General features: G+C 47.6%; 1 protein-coding gene across 7 annotated transcripts in view; it reads left to right on the forward strand.

Annotated features, from left to right (window-relative positions):
- The window catches only part of MYH10 (myosin heavy chain 10), an 88,779-nt gene that overhangs the window by 55,393 nt on the left and 14,223 nt on the right, over positions 1 to 19,163 (forward strand). For 5 of the 7 annotated variants that reach the window (XR_009208419.1, XM_040081810.2, XM_040081814.2 and 2 more), the window contains 18 exons: positions 2,208 to 2,326; positions 2,916 to 3,068; positions 3,425 to 3,598; positions 4,647 to 4,820; positions 5,547 to 5,661; positions 6,759 to 6,821; positions 9,124 to 9,317; positions 9,597 to 9,718; positions 10,032 to 10,101; positions 10,200 to 10,360; positions 10,930 to 11,038; positions 11,127 to 11,258; positions 11,762 to 11,968; positions 13,025 to 13,162; positions 13,624 to 13,747; positions 15,967 to 16,138; positions 16,859 to 17,071; positions 17,180 to 17,324. Coding sequence is in view for 6 of the 7 variants with exons in the window: in XM_040081810.2 (XP_039937744.1) it covers positions 2,208 to 2,326; positions 2,916 to 3,068; positions 3,425 to 3,598; positions 4,647 to 4,820; positions 5,547 to 5,661; positions 6,759 to 6,821; positions 9,124 to 9,317; positions 9,597 to 9,718; positions 10,032 to 10,101; positions 10,200 to 10,360; positions 10,930 to 11,038; positions 11,127 to 11,258; positions 11,762 to 11,968; positions 13,025 to 13,162; positions 13,624 to 13,747; positions 15,967 to 16,138; positions 16,859 to 17,071; positions 17,180 to 17,324 (2,585 nt within the window). In the remaining variant the exon portion in view is untranslated. The remainder of the gene's footprint in view (positions 1 to 2,207; positions 2,327 to 2,915; positions 3,069 to 3,424; positions 3,599 to 4,646; positions 4,821 to 5,546; positions 5,662 to 6,758; positions 6,822 to 9,123; positions 9,318 to 9,596; positions 9,719 to 10,031; positions 10,102 to 10,199; positions 10,361 to 10,929; positions 11,039 to 11,126; positions 11,259 to 11,761; positions 11,969 to 13,024; positions 13,163 to 13,623; positions 13,748 to 15,966; positions 16,139 to 16,858; positions 17,072 to 17,179; positions 17,325 to 19,163) is intronic. The other 2 variants (XM_058422939.1, XM_040081816.2) reach the window with 1 other exon arrangement.

Raw genomic sequence — 19,163 nt, forward strand, 5'->3', positions numbered from 1 at the left:
GGAGAATCATTTCATGCTCACCAGATTGGGAAGGAGCCTTTCTGCTGAGGGCAGGAGTTCAGAGCAATCTCGTAAAGCTCACGTTCCCCTCTGACAGCAGCTCCTCGGTACCTTGGCCTTGTAATTAAATCAGACTTTTCTGTGCAAACCCCAGCGGTAATAAAACCTGAGCCAGGACACTCAGGCTCTTCTCCAGTCACACCTTTTAAATGGCCCTTTCTGGTTACAAGCACACGAGGAGCTGCCCCTGCCTGTGCCAGGGGCTGGGACTGGGTGGTGTTTGAGGTCCCTGCCGCCACGAACCATCCCGTGGTGCTCAGATGGATGGTGCTTGTTTCCAAGTGCAAGGTGAACCCAGCTGAGCTCGTGTGACCCAGTCCTGCCCTTAGACGTGGCACTTGGCACTTGGCAGTGGCATCGTTTTGTTTTCTTCAGAGGAAGCTCAGGAGTGCCGGCTGCAGCCTCCTCCAGGGGCTCAGCAGATGTGATGGCCAGGATTCCCCCTGCTGTGTTTGTTGGTATTGTTCTCACCTCAGCTACAGTTTCTTCCTGACTGGGAAGGGCTGGGACAATAAATTCCATGTCCCTGGTTTGTGCAAGGAGCTGAGTGTGGAATTTGGGGCCCTCTGGGAGAGGGGGACCCCCCTTCCTTGCCCCCAAATATCCTTTACAGTATCCAGTGTGTCACTGCACCGAGCTCGTGGCTGCTTAAAATCTTCAATTCCTTGTTCTATTTGATTGCTTTAAAGATCCTGATAGCGCTTTCTGCCTGGCCCCTGAGGTTGTGAGCTTTGTCTGATGTGCTGGTGCGTGTTTTTCTACTCAGGGCCCAGAAATGCTCCTGGTTGGAGCTCGAGTGAAGGAGTGCTGTGTGTGGGACACTCCCCTGATTTCTCTGGTTGTGTGTCAGGTCATGAACCCTTCTGGTGAGCACATGGCCACACACAGAATCTCAACAGTAAAGAGCAATAATAGGGTTTTTTCTAATATTAAAGGAAAAAATAACGCAGCAGAAGCTCTCATATATTTAGTATGAAAACCTGTTTCCCAATGCTGATTTGAAAAAACAGCTTTTCCTTTTCATTTTGACAGTAAAAGAAGCTATCAGATGATAAAGATAAGGGGCCAAGTGCTTACTGGGTGGCATGGAGAGCTTCCTGCTAAAGGGCAACACTTCCCTGCACCTAAAAATACCTTCAGTATCACTGTCATTTTTAGAAGTGTGGAATCACAACCCCCCAGCCTCATGGGCCACGTGTTTAGGGAAAGGGATTGATGCAACAGGAGTCTGTAGGGCTGGCGTGGGTAATGCACTATTTAAATAATGAAATGACACCAGGAGGGTTCTGCTGTTAAAGTGCACTGGTGCCTGTGGTGTTTGTTACTCCAAAATACCTGGAATCCCAGACTGCTTTGGGTTGGGAGGGACCTTAAAGATTATCCCATCCCACCCCTGCCGTGGCAGGGACACCTTCCACTGTCCCAGGCTGCTCCAAGCCCTGTCCAGCCTGGCCTGGGGCACTGCCAGGGCTGGGGAGTGCTCAGCTCCCTGGACAAGGTCACAGGTCCCTGCACTGCAGTTTTTTAAGCCACCCTTAGGATGATGGGTTTGATGTGTGATGTCCCCATGCCGTCCTTTTTACCCGGGGATGAGAAAAGGGGATGCTTTTCCTTTTAAAGTAATTAAAGGAGCAATTGTACCTGAGCTGTTAATGAGCTGGCACCTCACAAAATCCAGCATTTCCCTGCTCCCCGAGGACATCCAGCTGTGTCCCCAGGGAGAGCTCTGCCAGCCTCGGGGACAGAGCCCCTGAGGACGGGCACTGTCCTGGGGTGGGGGGCTCCTGAGATGCCAGTTCCTGGTGAGGAGCTGCTCCCAGGTCCGGGCAGGGTCTCAGAGCTCCCTCTGTCCCCGTGTCCCTGTGTCCCTGTGTCCCTGTGTCCCCGTGTCCCTCTGTCCCTCTGTCCCCGTGTCCCTCTGTCCCCGTGTCCCTCTGTCCCTCTGTCCCCGTGTCCCTCTGTCCCCATGTCCTTCTGTCCCTCTGTCCCCGTGTCCCTCTGTCCCTGTGTCCCCGTGTCCCTCTGTCCCTCTGTCCCTCTGTCCCCGTGTCCCTCTGTCCCTCTGTCCCCGTGTCCCTCTGTCCCCCTGTCCCTCTGTCCCCGTGTCCCTGTGTCCCTCTGTCCCCGTGTCCCTCTGTCCCCCACAGTCGCACAGAAGCTCTGCCACCTGCTGGGAATGAACGTCATGGAGTTCACCCGCGCCATCCTCACCCCCCGCATCAAAGTGGGCAGGGACTACGTCCAGAAAGCGCAGACCAAAGAGCAGGTGAGCTTCCAAAGGTGCTCCAAAGACCCAGGGGAGCAGACCAAAGAGCAGGTGAGCTTCCAAAGGTGCTCCAAACACCCAGGGGAGCAGACCAAAGAGCAGGTGAGCTTCCAGAGGTGCTCCAAAGACCCTGTGGAGCAGACCAAAGAGCAGGTGAGCTTCCAAAGGTGCTCCAAAGACCCAGTGCAGCTGCCTCATCCTCATTAGCTCCTGACAAAGAAAATCGGCTCGGAGTGTTTGCTGCTCCGTTCAAGCTTTGCTGTCTTCATGAAATGTGCTTATATGGTAAAAAAACATTTGTAGAATAGAAGGAACCTTTCCCTTTCCTTGACTTTCTCCTGGTTTCATCCTTTTGTGTTGTGACATGATCAAATACTTGGAGACCTTTTGTTTTTATGGAACAGTTCAGAAAGACGTTTTTCTTCACGTTGATCAAACTCCAGACTGTTCCTACTGCTTGTTTTCATTCCTCGCTGGTATTGACTCCATCCAGCTCCTGCTTTTACTGAGTTATTTGTGATAACATCCATGTCTGTGTCCTTTTGATGGCTTTTCCAGGGTAAATAAATGTTCCTGTTTGGATTTGCAGGCGGACTTTGCGGTGGAAGCTTTGGCAAAGGCCACCTACGAGCGCCTCTTCCGCTGGCTCGTTCACCGCATCAACAAAGCCCTGGACAGGACCAAACGGCAGGGAGCCTCCTTCATTGGAATCCTGGATATTGCTGGCTTTGAGATCTTCGAGGTACTTGGAAATATCCGCGCTCAGGTTTTCCTTTTCCCTGGTTTTGTGGGATCGGGATGCACTGCAGAGGTTCTGAGCGCAGCGTGTTACACCAGGGGATTGTTCGGGGTGGACAAGGGCTTTGACAGTGCCCAAACGTCATCATTTAATCTTTAATCCTTCTTTGATGTGTGACAGTTGTTCCCACTATGATTTATGTAAATGGAGGTTTGTAGAATCTCTTCCCAGTTTTCTTTACGTTACATTCGAACTTTGCAGAGTTTTGGAGAATTTCCTTACAAAGTCAAATCTTTGGCTCCCAGATCTGCGGTGTCTTGTCACTGCCTCATTCTTGAGCACTGATGTTGTTCTTGCAGCTGAACTCCTTTGAGCAGCTCTGCATTAACTACACCAACGAGAAGCTGCAGCAATTATTCAACCACACCATGTTTATCCTGGAGCAAGAGGAATATCAGCGGGAGGGGATCGAGTGGAACTTCATCGATTTTGGCCTGGATCTGCAGCCTTGCATTGACTTGATTGAGAGGCCGGTAAGTTTGCACAGGAATAATGCTCTGAGGAGGAGAGCTTGCAGTGCTGGCTGTGTCTTCTGCTGCTTGCAAATGAGACGTTTCTTGTGGAGCTGTCATTGAAAAGGAATTAACAGGAATGCTGGAGTTCAAATCTAAAATACAGTGTATTGTTAACAAAAGGATTTATCCAGGGGGGATTTTGCCCTTACATCAGTGTGAAACACTGAGCTCACGATACGAAGTTGCTGCTTTTATACCTTTTTCCCTGGTGCTAATGAAGCCATTAATCCTGTCAGTGTCATTAAACTGTGCCATTGTGGTGTAGGAGCTTTGGGACTCAGGTAGGAAGTTTTTCCAAGGCTTGTGCTAGACTTCCTTCATTTGAAATCGATAGCAAAATTCCCAAAACTTTGCGTAGAGTTTTCCCTCAGAAAATTGCCTTGCAAATAGGAAAGCAGGATCTTACAAATGGTTTTAGGCGCTGTGGTTTTTAACATCCTCCTCCAGCTGCTCAATTTATGGAAGCTGAAGAGGCCTTTAAGGAGCAGGAGGAGCAGATGGGGAGAACAGAGACTCCTCAAGGTTTCTCCTTTCCATCTCAGAACCTTTTAAATTAAGCCTGAGCCATGGCACTTACTCCTCCCTGCTTGGGCTTGAATCGTTTTGGACTACCCTTATTGTGATGTTGAGTGGTGTGTTGGGAATATTAAACTTAAAATATCCCTATATCGCTATCTCTATATATATATTTATGTAAAAATATATTAATATATATTTTATATAAATATACAATATATATTAATAATTATATATACAATATATTTACTATATATATTTATATAAAAATTTATTTAAAATATCATATAGAATAGATCTATAATATTACATTATATTGTATTATATTATAATTATCTATGAAGAAATAAAATAGATATAAAATATGTTTATATATACATTTATATAACATATACATATATATTATATGTTGTTTTTTATATATTATATAAAATATAAAATAAATATAAATATATCTCAAGCATGATCACATTATCAAACTGCATTTCAGGCCAATCCTCCTGGTGTGTTGGCACTGCTGGATGAAGAGTGCTGGTTCCCTAAAGCTACTGACAAGACATTTGTGGAGAAGTTGGTCCAAGAGCAAGGAACTCATTCCAAGTTCCAAAAGCCAAGACAGCTGAAGGACAAAGCAGACTTCTGCATTATTCACTATGCAGGGAAGGTGAGGGTTCAGTATGAAGTTCTTGTTTGGAGAGGTTGGTTTGGGAAAATACTCTGCTTTCCTTCCAGAGCCTGGATGCAAAAATAGACAACTTCTGTCCTGGTTGAGGCAGAACCATGCCAGTCCACAGAGATTTTGTTGGACTCAGGGAGTTTTTGTGTTCCCTGGGTTGGGATGAAACCCAGGTTGGTGTCAATGATTTTTTAGCTGCTGAGCTGGGGTTTATTTGCAAACCACGGGTTTGAATCTTTCAAGACAAAACCTTTGTTTTCTGTATAGAACCAAGTGTTTAAATGTAAATACTGTGGAGAAACTTTTAAAAATCATGCTGCAGCATGTCCTTAATTTACTCCCCAGTAATGGAGATAAAATAATTGGTGTCTATCCTAGAGCTGCTTTTACATCTTCACAGTGAAACCTTATTTTGGCAATAAACTGGGCAGCAAATAAACACCCAGCTGTCAGTAAGAAAGAGTTTTCAAGAGAAAACTCCCACTTACTCTTTGAAAAGCATAACAGACTGTTCTGAGGAGGCTCAGCAAGCAGATGTGAGCAGCCAGGGCTGCTGTGGCCAGGCAGGGTTGGACCCTGAGCTCCAAGACCTTTTCCAACCTTTGTGGTTCTGAGCGCTGACAGCGAGAGGAGAGCACCAGTGGTGTTTGATGCTGAGAAACAGAATCCTGCAGCTGGCTGTGCTCTGAGCCTGTGGCCCTGGCTGCTCTGCAGGTGGACTACAAGGCAGATGAGTGGCTGATGAAGAACATGGACCCCCTGAACGACAACGTGGCCACGCTCCTGCACCAGTCCTCGGACAAATTCGTGGCTGAGCTTTGGAAGGATGGTAAGAGAGCTCTGAGCACAGATTGTCGGTGATTTCACCTTGCTGGATGAGTTGTTTGGGGCTTTTTTTTTTTTTTTTTTTTTTTTTTTTTTAATGCCTGTTTCTTCCTCACCCTCCAGTTCTCCACTGTAAATATCTAGAGCGTTTTCTCTCTTATTTAGTGCCCAAAGTGCACCAAGGAAGCTGAGCTGCACCTCTGGTCCCTTGCACATGTACCATTTCTGAGTAGCTGCTTCTCATGTTCATTACTGGAACTGATGCACACTTATTACTTGTTTCTCTGTGTCCAGTTTCATGTGGATTCTTGTCCAAAACTCTTGGTTGGGACTTGCTGCAGTGGAGTCCTGAGTGTGAGCAGCTGTAGTGGTTCTTGCTGTTGGTAAAACATTGTAAACATTGTCTCCTGTGAGCACCAGCAGTTATTTCCTGTGCAGTGGTGGGTGGTACTCTGCAAATCCACGTCTCCTAAAATTAATTGCATTAACAGCTGTAGCAGTGCTGAGGTACTGCACGTTAAAATCAAATCCTGTTTTAGCCGCACACTGCTGCTCAGCCAGGTTACCTGCCCACAACCTGGAAGTATTTATCAGTACTTCTACCTAATGACTCGAAAAAGCAGAAATAGCCACATAAATACTTAGCAGGGACTTTTCTATTCTGCTTTTTAACATCACAGTCACAGATTACGTAAATACACAGATTAGAGTGTATTTACGTGTCACAGGATATAAACGCTGTAGTTTGTTACTTGAGGAGGAAATGAAGCTTTTGATCGAGGTGCTGCTGGAGGTGAATGCTGAGTTTCCCTCGTTGGGCAGCCACGGAGAGCAGCTTTAATGAATCTATAAAGAACTTTTTGGTTGGGATATCTGCTCCTTTCCCTCGGAGGACACACACAGAGCAATTGTGTTTCTGTCCAAATCCTCAAGCCCCGTTCCCACAGACCATTGAAATGTGCATGGAATATGTTGTGGCCTGACTGCTTCTGTAGCACAGTGAAGTGTGTTTGCAATTGATGAACCTGTTGTTTTTACTAACTCGAGTGTCTTGTGTATCTGCTCTTCTGTCTTTCTGTTTCTGCTGTTTCTCTGCCTTAGAGATTCAGAATATTCAGAGAGCCTGTTTCTATGACAATATTTCTGGTCTTCATGAGCCACCAGGTGAATGGATATAAAACAGTAGGCCTACTAAAGGCAGGGCTGTGGTACCTCCAGGAGAACCATTTTTGCTCGTAGGCTTGCATGAACTTCTCATTTCATGCTGAATTTAGGTGAAACCCCCCCAGCCCCCGTGGGGCCCCCAGTGCATTCCTGTCCAGCTGCTGCTGCACACACACAAAGCATCTCCAGTTATGCCTTGCAGATGGAAAGGTTTGTTGCTTCCTGGTTCCATGAGGAGATGTAGAATTGCCTCTAAGTGACAATTCTGGTAGCTCCCAGCATCTGAGAGAATGCAAAAGCTTTGTAACACTATCGAGCTTCTTTCTGCAGTCCAACATTGACAAAACCCCGGGATGGTTTAGGACGTGGCTGTGTCCTTTTGGGAGGAGAGCTCAGGAATGTTTTGAAGTACCAGGATGAGTGCTGCAGTTTTAGTGGGGGTAGAAGGCAAAATGAACTTCTTCCAGCCTTGTTGGAATTGTTCTTTTATTTAAAAACCTCTTGATTTTAATATTTGTATAAGCTGCAGATGTTTTTTGGGGTATTGAGAAATCAAGACATGCACTTGGAATGTATTTGAAGACACTTTAGATATTTAATTCAACTTCCTCATCCTGCTTGGATTCCTCTCCCCAAGCTTAGAAACACATGGATGTGAAGGTTGTGCCTTCAGATTTTGGGTTTATCTTTCCCTACTCCTGATACATCCCATCCCTGAGGAAACCAGGGGAACCCCAAGGAATTCCTGGGGAGCTTTATTCCAGGGGCTTCAGCCAGGGGTGATGGTCCAGGCACGCAGTTCAGGCTCTAAACCTATAGGCAGAGTTTACATTTAACTCCAATAATCCTGTCTGGGATGGAAATCACCCTCCTTGAGCTGGAGCACAGGGGGGAGCGAAACAAAACTGTGCAAGATCAGATCTGTTTGCCAGATTGTAGGAAGCACACGGTGCAAAGAAGCTGAGTAATTGCAGTCCTTAGTGGGGCCTGGTGGGCGCAGGTTCCTGACACTGACAATCATTTCACCCTCTATAAACCCGACTCCCTGTAATCCCCATCCCACGTCTGATTTGGGACAGAATTCTGCTTAAAATATTTGGAATATGATCTTATAAACACCTTACCACCTACGTGTTTCTCCAACTTTAATAAGTTGAATTTTTGTGTTCAAAACCCTGTGGAGGATCTGGGCTCTGCTCTACATGCAAGACTTACAACTGATTATTCAAATTTGCTGCCCTGTGTTTCTCTGCTTTTCTTTTTTTTTTTTTTTAATAGACCTTTGACCAGTTGAATATTAGGAAGAAGTTAAATAGTGTCCCTTATTTGTCAGATAATCCTGGTAGCAAATCGTAATTCTCTCTGCCTTGGTTTAAATGAATTTGCGGATAACGTGACAAAATCAAAGCTGTAGCCTACAAACAGTTGCTTGTTTCTGGCTGCCCAGCTTGGATTTCATGGAGAACCCACAAATGTTGGGATTTGCTCAGTCCTAGGAAGCACCAGCTGTAATTATTGAGGTGTTAAAACACCTGTGTATCTTTTAGTGAACAGTTTGCATCATTCCATGCACATGGAATAATCACCTTCAAGGTTTTAATCATGGCAGTCACGTTTCTAATCGTGCTTCTGAAGAACAAACCCCTGAGATCCTTACCGAAAACGTCCAAAAAAACTCAAAGAAAAATCTCTATTGTGACGATTTATGGCAGCTTGGAAGTGCTTTGGTGTGGAGTTTTCCTGGTTTGAAACTTTTCTTTTGGGTAGGGAGGTCTTTGCAGGTGTATTTAAAAATGGGAAGAGCTCTTCCAAGTAGATACTTCTTCCCCTCTTGTCACTGAGATAACACTATTTCCAAGTCTTCTGTAAATTCCTGTTAAAACATGAATTAAACTCAGGTTTAATCCATCTCATTGTCCTAAGTGACTTTCCACGCGCAGATCTGTAACTCCAAACGTTCAGCCCAGGGATATTGCGCGCTGTAAGAGCTCAGATAGGAAGCTGCCTGGCAGCCGGGGTTCCCACCTCTCTAAAGTCGCCTTTAAAACCCAGAGAACGGCTTTCCTGGTCATGTAGAACTGCAAGCAAAGAGCTGGATATTTCAGCCTGTACCTCCTGAGGCTACACTCCCGCGCTGGATGAGTTTGTGGCTTTCGGTCCCCGAGCTTGCGCGCGGCGTCCCCGGCCCCGCTGGCGTCCCGCGGCGCTCCCGGCACTGTCCCCAAGCTTCCGCTGCCGCCCCCGTGCCGCCCGCGCCCGCCGGCCCCGGGGACGCTCAGCCCTTGCCTCCTGTCCCCGCCAGTGGATCGCATCGTGGGGCTGGACCAGGTCACCGGCATCACCGAGACGGCCTTTGGCTCGGCCTACAAGACCAAGAAGGGGATGTTCCGCACCGTGGGCCAGCTCTACAAGGAGTCTCTCACCAAGCTGATGGCCACGCTCCGCAACACCAACCCCAACTTCGTGCGCTGCATCATCCCCAACCACGAGAAGAGGGTAGGGCCTTCTTTGCCCTCGTTCTTTTGTTTTTTATTTTTTCTGTGGTTCTTGCTTCTCGTTGCTTTCCGCCTGCACCGAGTCCTGCGCCCTGTCCCGCTCTTCCTTCTCCGGTCACAGCTGGATCATCACGGCTGTCACGCTGAGCAGTGTCCTCTCAGAATTCCCTGCACGTCCCCTGAGTCACGCAGCTGGCTCTGTAGAGCAGCCTGAGGAACTGAAAGCTCAGTTTGCCCCTGATGCCAATTCAAACCATCCTTTTTGTTTCGTTTTGTGCAGGCCGGAAAACTGGACCCGCACCTGGTTCTCGATCAGCTCCGGTGCAACGGGGTTTTGGAAGGAATAAGGATCTGTCGGCAAGGATTCCCAAACAGGATCGTGTTCCAGGAATTCAGGCAGAGGTAACAGCAGCAACAGCCTCTGGAGTTCTGAGGAGCTGAAGCTCCTTGTTAGATAACTGAGGACCCCGCACTCCTCCCTCCTCCCCCAGCCCAGCTCAAAGAAAATCAGAACCTGATTGTGAGGCCTTGAGCTCCAAACTACTGCAGTTTACTCTAAAGACAGTAGGGAAGGGGAGACAATCCAAAACTGGCTGCTGGAAAAGCTTCCTGGAGAAATTCCCTAAGTGTGCACTTGGTCACAAGCTATAAATTTATACTGTAAATCACACTGCTTATTGCTGAACGTAAAGGTGTTTTTTCATTTGCCCTCAAGGTATGAAATCCTCACTCCCAATGCAATTCCCAAAGGTTTCATGGATGGTAAGCAAGCCTGTGAGCGTATGGTAAGTGTTTGTAGCTAAATATTGTCAAACCATTGGAAAATTCCCCCAAGTTTGTCCTTTTCATGGTGTAACAACAACGCCCTTGCCTGTCTGTTTAGATCAGAGCCTTGGAGCTGGACCCCAACTTGTACAGAATTGGACAGAGCAAGATCTTCTTCCGAGCTGGAGTCCTGGCACACCTGGAAGAGGAGCGGGATCTGAAGATCACAGACATCATCATCTTCTTCCAGGCAGTGTGCAGGGGATACCTGGCCAGGAAGTGAGTGTGCTCTTGGGGCTGGGGCTTCCTCTGGGTCTCTCGAGCCTCTCTGACAGGGAGCTGTGCGTTAAAACTGCTGTTTCAGGAGAGATTTTCTCAGTGTGTCACCTGAGGAGCTGTGATTGTATCCTGGGTATTATGAGGATTTTTGCCTGGGAAGAATTTGCACCTTCATTTCTTAACAATATCTCCTTTCCCTGCTCTTGCCTTTGTGGCACACACAGCCCTTGACAGTGGCTGCAAATTCCTTGGTCTCTCCTCCTGTCCCGCTGGAGGTTCTTGGAAGTACTCTGGAAAGCTGCGTCTTAAAAATCAAAGCAGCCAATCCATCCTGATTTTGTCTTTTTAAGAAAAAAGCCTGTTGAGAGTAAGAGCAAACAGCATTTTTAATTATTGGAGATGGTGAATCCAGCTCTTGCTCTGACTCTATAGGAGCAAGAACTCATAAATTCAGTGTAGTTACTGAAACTTATTTATAAGCCTGTTCATGGTCTGTAAGTGTTGTGGGGTAACCTAAAAATTAAATGATGGTCAAGCTTTATTTAACACAAACGTCTTGCTGTCTTCAGGGCCTTTGCAAAGAAGCAGCAGCAGCTGAGTGCACTGAAAATCCTGCAGAGGAATTGTGCTGCATATTTGAAGCTGAGGCACTGGCAGTGGTGGAGAGTCTTCACCAAGGTTCCTTCTGTTCTGATCTGTTCTGTTTCATTCACCTGTAAATAGGTGAGGGCCGGGTCTCACATTTTCACTCCAAACCTTTTTGCAGGTGAAGCCTCTTCTTCAGGTCACTCGTCAGGAGGAAGAGCTTCAGGCCAAGGATGAGGAGCTGATGAAGGTGAAAGAAAAACAGACAAAAGTGGAGGCAGAACTTGAGGAAATGGAAAGGAAACATCAACAGGTTTGTGTCCAAGAGCAGCTTTTGATGTGCAGGACATGAACTATGCTTTGTCCCATGTGAGGGAGCAAAAGAGAATCAGCTGAACTGATTCCCACTCTGCTGGAGTGTGGAATGTTGTTCTGTGCCTGGGCTGGGCAAGCTGTGGGCAAACACTTGGGACAGCTCCAGAGATTTGCTGGCCTTCTGTGATGGCTGAAATTTGGTGAATAAAAGAAAAGCAGTTTCAGTGTCATCTTCCTGCACTTGTGCATTTGGCACTGTCCCACGTGGCATCCTGGTCTCTAAACTGGAGAGACACAGAGTTCATGGATGTGGATAAGGAGCTGGCTGGATCATCACTGTATGGTTGTCCATCACTTCATGATCCTTGGGGCACTCCAGGGGTGTCAGGAACTGGAGCAGAACATGGCCTTTAAGTACCTTTGCAGCTGTCACGGGTGTAATGTCTCACAAGAGGCTTTGAAGTGTCATTTTTAAAGCTTTACGGCCTCCTGTTCTTGCAGGTTCTGGAGGAGAAGAACATCCTTGCAGAGCAGCTCCAGGCTGAGACAGAGCTCTTTGCAGAGGCTGAGGAGATGAGGGCTCGCTTGGCTGCCAAAAAGCAAGAGTTGGAAGAAATCCTCCATGATTTGGAGTCCAGGGTTGAGGAGGAGGAGGAAAGAAACCAAATACTGCAGAATGAGAAGAAGAAAATGCAGGGCCATATCCAGGTATGGATCTCAGTGACTGGAGGCGGAGGAGTGGGATGGGGAAGCTCCCTCAGCATCTCTGCAGGACAGAGGAGTCCAGCTCCTGAGTGGAATAAGATGAATTTCTCTTTCCTCTTCCCGTTCTCTGTGTGGTCTCAGGCGGGTGAGGCTGAGGACAGAAAGGGGAGCCAGGATGCCCTGCCAGTGTGTGCTCGAGATAATTAAAGGCAGCAAAGTGCTCTGAGAGGACAGGAACCAGGCAGGGCTGACAGACAGACTGATGGGATGGTGTCACTCGGGAGAGAAACGTTCCTTTTTGACCGAAATCCAGGGAGCATCATGAAGGAAATTCCTCATTTGACTTGACTAAGACAATGTCATTTCCTCCAAGTTACTTGATGGAGGTTTTTTTGAAAATCAGGTTATTTAGATGCTTCCTTTTAAATTAATGGTGACCCTGAAAAAGCTGAGAACTTACCTATCTCTCAAAATATTAAAAGTAGTTGAAGAGGAAATAAACTCCACTTCTCACAGCTTTTGATGCCTTTTTGTAGATGCCTGTTAATGATATTTCAATGAATCTTATTTAAACCCTCAGAATCAGAGTGCATTATTGCTTTTTCACTCTTTGTGTCAATGGCTGAGCTGTCTCAGCTGTGATACTGAAATAAGGAGGGTTGTTTCCTGTGGGATCTCTTTCCCACCAGGTGCCCCATTCAGGTGCAGTGTGCTGGGAAGTCTCTGATGAAAAGCCTGATCTAATTAATTACAGATTTTTTATTTAACAGTTGGAATTAGGAAGGTGAGGACTGTGGCAGTGAGTGTGTGTTTCCTGGACAGCACACTTCACCCAGAGCTGGGAATTCAGAGCATCCAAAGTTCCATGTGTATCCCATGACCCTTCACTTACCAGATCATTGATCCTGTAAATGAATCTGACAAAGCAAATGTGGGATCAGTGTGTGTTAGGGCAAGAGGCTTTTCAAAACAGCACATCTTGTCACTAAGTTAAAAACCCAAAATGTTCCCACATGGATAACCTGGAAAATGCACAGATGCAGTTCTCTCTCTTCCCAGGACCTGGAGGAACAACTTGATGAGGAGGAGGGAGCTCGACAGAAGCTGCAGCTTGAAAAAGTGACAGCTGAAGCAAAGATCAAGAAGATGGAGGAGGAGATCCTACTGTTGGAGGACCAAAATTCCAAATTTCTGAAGGTGAGAGCGGTGTGCAGGGTGGAGATGCCAAGGCACAGCTCCCACAGCTGCTGTCACAGGATCATTTGCACCTGGACACTTGTGGGGTGTGACCAGGGCAAAGCTGAGACACTGCAGATGAGTTTGGGCTGACATTCCAGAGGGAGTTTGTCATGCACTCTTCCCAAACCTTACAGCTGGAAAAATTGTGTTCTCTGCAGACAGATTTCCAATGCTGTCCCAAAGCCAGGCCTGCTGTGTGCTGAATTCCAGGTCTCTCTTGGGAAATTAGTGTTCACGTTTCCAAACAATTCCAATTGATCCTGAATATTGAAATGAAACCTGTGTGAGAAACAAAACCTGCAATAGAATGCCGTGCTCTGAGACACCCCTCTGTGGGTTTTGTACGTTCCTTTATTTGCAGTGCCTAGGCACTCCTCAGGTTGAGTTTAGGTTATTTTTCCTCCCCTTCTCCTCCCCAGGAAAAGAAGCTGATGGAGGATCGGATTGCTGAATGCTCTTCTCAGCTGGCTGAAGAAGAAGAAAAAGCCAAAAACTTGGCCAAGCTGAAGAACAAGCAGGAAATGATGATCACTGATTTGGAAGGTTCGTGGTGCCTGGGGTGGCCTGGGAGCAGCCTGGACGTGCTGCCAGGAGGGGATGGATCACTGGGGCAGTGTCTGCTCGGCCTGGGCTCCAGCCTGAGCTCTGGGTGCTCCAGAGCTGCTGTTCCAGCCAGTTCCTGAGGGAAATTCCTGTCCCTTGCAGGACTTGTGGCACCTGGCTGCTCAATCTTCTCCTGTTGAACTTGTCGGGTTTTCATTTTGGAGAATCCATTTCCTTTGTGGACACCCAGAAATTCCTGCTGTGTCCATTAGCTCCAAGGGAAAACATCCTGGCTCCTGGGAAGTTTCTCCCACTTTTCTCTAACACCAGAGCGGTGTATTCCTGCAGGAATGGCAGCAGGCACTCTTTAGGCTTCCAGGATTGTTTCTCAACAAGCAAATCTCAATTGTTTTGCTTTTCTTAATTTTCTTTTATTTTATAGTGTTTTATTTTTATTGAGCAGCCTGCTCTGGTGGAAGGTGTCCTGCCCAAGGACTGGAATGAGCTGAGCTTTAAGGTTTCTTCCAACCCAAACCATTCCATGATTCCACCTGAAATGGTTCCATTCCTTTAACCATTCATTTCTGACTGTTTTGCCAGTGTTGTCCCTGCCCCACGTGCGGCCTTTCTTGATTTTATGTCAGGTTTTTTTTTTTAATTACTATAGATACTGTGCAACATTAATGAGCTGCCAAGTCAAGGTTGCAAAAGAACAGAGAAAGTTGTTCTCTGTGCCCTAATTTGGGAATAATTCTTGCACTTGGTGTGTTGTGGCCTGTCTTGCTGCATATTTTAAGGGTGATGTGCTTCTGGAAGAGCATCAGGGTTTCACCTTATCTGTGTAGGAAGGTGTTGAGCTACCAGGGGTAGCAGTGACTGATGAACCTTGTCTTTAACACCTGCATTCAGAGACTTTAAGGTGGGTCTAAGTCAGCTTTACTCACTGGGAAATAATGCTGGAGTGGCTCTGGGCTTGAATCAGGGCTAGGAGCTCACAGATGTGTTTGGTTACAGAGCCATTCCGAGACTGATGACCTTAGAAGTGGAAATTAAAGCTTATATTTAAGGCATGCGATTTCTTGGCTAGGAAAGCAGAGTAAAATGATATTTACTCTTGGAGATGATTCAAGAAGCCATTAAGGTCTCTCTGCTAGAGTCTTGGCACTGCTAGGCACTGATATTTTGGGGAAAAAAAAATTAATTCAGTTTGCTGTGAACTTTCTCAGTTACAAAATTGGGTCTTGTGACACGGCTGTAACTGTCACTCACCAGGAACTTCGTGTAAAAACAGAGGGGAAGGTACAATTCCACTGGACTGGAAGCTGTTTGGAGAAAAGCAGTGTTACTTTAGGTTGTCTGGAAAATCCCAGATAGCCCAGGGTGGCTCTGAGGTGATTCTTGACCATGGCTCCCTTTCCATGTCAAAGATGCTGGTCCAGAAGGAGCTCTAGGAAGGGAATGAGGGAAATCTCTGCGCTGAGGAGGCACAGAGTATTGAACAGGGGTAATAACTCCTGCTGTCAGTTAGAATTCAGTGCCTTTAGACCTGTGCTCGGGCTCTGCTCAGCAAAACCTTCTGAGATCTGCTCCAGCCCTGCTGGTGTGGGCAGGATCTGCCTTTCTTCTGCCACAGGCAGGAATAACTAAATGTCTGCGATTGCTGTGGCCCTGCTGATGGGATGGTTGTCCCAGAGAATTCCTCAGGGCTGGAGTATCCCAGCCACACAAATAAATCACTGGCAGGGAGCTCTCAGGGTTGCAGGGTTCTGCTCAGTGTTGATGGGATGTGATTAGGCAGCACAGATTCTTGTAAAATGGTTTGTGCACGTTCACTTTAAGCTGTGCCATTTTCCAGCAGACATTTTGGAGTCTGGCCTGGCCCTTCCAAAGCCAGCATTTGTTCCAGGCCACAGTTTATCTTCTTTTTTGAGTGTCGATGTCTGTGGTTATCTGGCCTAACAGCTCAAGCTGCTCTCTTCGAGCCCACTCTTTATTTTCCACCAAGATGTTTCTGTGGCCTCATCTCAAACTCCTCACTGACTTTCCCCTGACTCTCTGGCTAAGTCATGCCGTTCTCCTTTGCTATTTCATTTTTCTACAGACTGGAGAAAGAATGGAGGCAGCATAAATTAAACTTCCCACCCTTCCTGCCACCCCAGACTCCCTGAGGGTGGCAAGAGGAACAATTCCATAGGAATTTAATTCTTTGCTTCCTTTAGAACGCCTGAAAAAGGAGGAGAAGACCCGTCAGGAGTTAGAAAAAGCTAAAAGAAAACTGGATGGGGAAACAACAGACCTGCAGGACCAAATAGCTGAGCTGCAAGCCCAGATTGAGGAGCTGAAGATCCAGCTGGCCAAGAAAGAGGAGGAGCTGCAGGCTGCTGTGGCCAGGTCAGTGTGGCACAGAGCGGGTTTCACCTGGCAGCACTCGGAGCTGGGAATGCTGCACTGGCTCCAGAGCCCTGTGCTGTGCACAGACCTGGCAAATTTCAGAGAGCTCAGGGACCCCTCGGCATCCTCGCTCTGCAAACCTGCAAAAAGAGGTTGTTTCACGTGGTGTAACGGCATTTGGGCTCTGGAAGCTGTTTTAATCGCCCAAAAATCCCTCCTCAGGAGGGAAAAATGTGTATTTCTCAGTGGGTCTTAACAAAGTGCTGGGCAGGGTTTGTGTGACACAGCAGTCCCGTGTTATGCTGAACACCGCCTGTGTTTTTTAAGGATAATTTTGCAGGAAGAGGAAATTCTACAGATGGAATTCTCCAGATTTCTGGGGCAGTGTTGAGATCTACAAGATTAGAACGGTTGACTGCAAACCAAAGCTTGATAATTCCGATAGTGCACCTTGGTTTTATCTGTGGTATCTTTCATCCATCCCTGGAGGTGTTCGAGCTGGCAGGGGCTTGGAGCAGCCTGGGACACTGAAAGGTGTCCCTGCCCGTGGGAGGGGTGGGAGTTTGATGATGTTTCAGGTCCCTTCCAACCCAACCATTCCATAGCGTTTTATATTTATTCTATTGTAGTGGAAAGGTTAAGCTGTCTCTGTGGATAGTTGAAGCCGATGGTTAGGAGGGGAGGTGAGATCCCAGTAACTGTGGTGCCTGTGTTTGACAGAGGGGATGAGGAAGCAGTTCAGAAGAACAATGCCCTGAAGGTGATCAGGGAGCTGCAGGCTCAGATTGCAGAGCTCCAGGAGGACCTGGAGTCTGAGAAGGCGTCACGGAACAAGGCAGAAAAGCAGAAAAGGGATCTGAGCGAAGAGCTGGAGGCTTTAAAAACTGAACTGGAAGATACCTTGGATACCACTGCAGCACAGCAGGAGCTGAGGTAGGATCGTGCTCTGTGTGGGAAAACACCATTGAAATTCATCTTGGGTTTACAGAAAAACTGAAATGTTGATTTTTTTTTTTTGGTGACCCTTCGTGCTTCCCCCAGGACAAAGCGAGAGCAGGAGGTGGCTGAACTGAAGAAAGCAATTGAAGAGGAAACCAAAAACCATGAAGCCCAGATCCAGGAGATCAGGCAGAGGCACGCCACTGCCCTGGAGGAGCTCTCTGAGCAGCTTGAGCAGGCCAAGAGGGTGAGGAGAACATGAACTTTCTGCTCTTGGGGGTTTTATAATTACCATGGGCAGCGTGGTTCCCTCCAGGACACCTGAGCTGAGGTTTTCCATGATCACAGAGCTAAGCTGTCCTCTAAAAATAGCTCAGATGTTGAGCTTGATGATGTTGGTTTGACAATACTGCAGCCATTCAGCAGCACATCTGTGCTGTGTCCTCTGGTGACCAGCAGCAGAGCAGGCAGCAGCAGGATCACATGGCTCCTGTTCCTGTTCGCAAGGAGAATTATTCCAAAAAAAGAAATGTCTAGTTTTTGAAATTACAGCTGAGGTCATTCACAGGTGTTTGTGTGGATGGCTCCTGTCGTCTGGTGATGTTTTTATGTACTGTATTTATGTATTGTGTTTTTATGTATTGTGAATGCTGCACAAGCCTCCTCAGTATTCTAAATCGAGTGGGAAATGTAGTAGTACTGTGATTTTCACCTGAAAATCTTCTGCATGTCTTCTGCTCCTTATTCAATAAATACTCTCAATAAAAGCATGAAAAGATGGAAAAATACCCTGTAATCTGAAACAAAGCTCCTGTGACAAGGTGGTGTCAGCTCTGGTGATACAGCAAAAATGACACTTACGCCAATTACTGCTTTTTTAAAGGTTTTTGACAAATGCCAGAGAGTTGCTTTGTTCTGCACTTCCAGGCTGCTCTGCCTACTCAAATCAGGGCAGCTCTGGTTCCTATCTTCCCTTTTATTCCTGTGAGATGAGCCATGCTGATCTGTTAATGGGCACATTCCTTCCTCCTCGCAGCGCTACTGAAACAATCCTTTCCAGTGCTGCCATCGCAGATCCGGCCTGTGCTGCTCCTCGGTGTTCCCTGTGCTGCTCTCGGTGTTCCCTGTGCTGCTCTCAGTGTTCCCTGTGCTGCTCTCAGTGTTCCCTGTGCTGCTCCTCGGTGTTCCCTGTGCTGCTCTCAGTGTTCCCTGTGCTGCTCTCAGTGTTCCCTGTGCTGCTCTCAGTGTTCCCTGTGCTGCTCTCAGTGTTCCCTGTGCTGCTCTCAGTGTTCCCTGTGCTGCTCTCAGTGTTCCCTGTGCTCCTCTCAGTGTTACCTGTGCTGCTCCTCGGTGTTCCCTGTGCTGCTCTCGGTGTTCCCTGTGCTGCTCTCAGTGTTCCCTGTGCTGCTCTCAGTGTTACTGGTGCTGCTCTCAGTGTTCCCTGTGCTGCTCTCGGTGTTCCCTGTGCTGCTCTCAGTGTTACCTGTGCTGCTCTGTGTTACCTGTGCTGCTCCTCGGTGTTCCCTGTGCTGCTCTCAGTGTTACCTGTGCTGCTCTCAGTGTTCCCTGTGCTGCTCCTCGGTGTTCCCTGTGCTGCTCTTGGTGTTCCCTGTGCTCCTCTCAGTGTTCCCTGTGCTGCTCTCGGTGTTCCCTGTGCTGCTCTCAGTGTTCCCTGTGCTGCTCTCAGTGTTACCTGTGCTGCTCTCAGTGTTCCCTGTGCTGCTCTCAGTGTTCCCTGTGCTGCTCTCAGTGTTCCCTGTGCTGCTCTCAGTGTTCCCTGTGCTGCTCTCGGTGTTCCCTGTGCTCCTCTCAGTGTTCCCTGTGCTGCTCTCAGTGTTACCTGTGCTGCTCTCAGTGTTCCCTGTGCTGCTCTCAGTGTTACCTGTGCTGCTCTCAGTGTTCCCTGTGCTGCTCTCAGTGTTCCCTGTGCTGCTCTCAGTGTTCCCTGTGCTGCTCTCAGCGTTCCCTGTGCTGCTCTCGGTGTTCCCTGTGCTGCTCCTCGGTGTTCCCTGTGCTGCTCTCAGTGTTCCCTGTGCTGCTCTCAGTGTTCCCTGTGCTGCTCTCAGTGTTCCCTGTGCTGCTCTCA

Source organism: Hirundo rustica, chromosome 18, assembly GCF_015227805.2.
Source record: "Hirundo rustica isolate bHirRus1 chromosome 18, bHirRus1.pri.v3, whole genome shotgun sequence".
Lineage (NCBI taxonomy): Eukaryota > Metazoa > Chordata > Aves > Passeriformes > Hirundinidae > Hirundo > Hirundo rustica.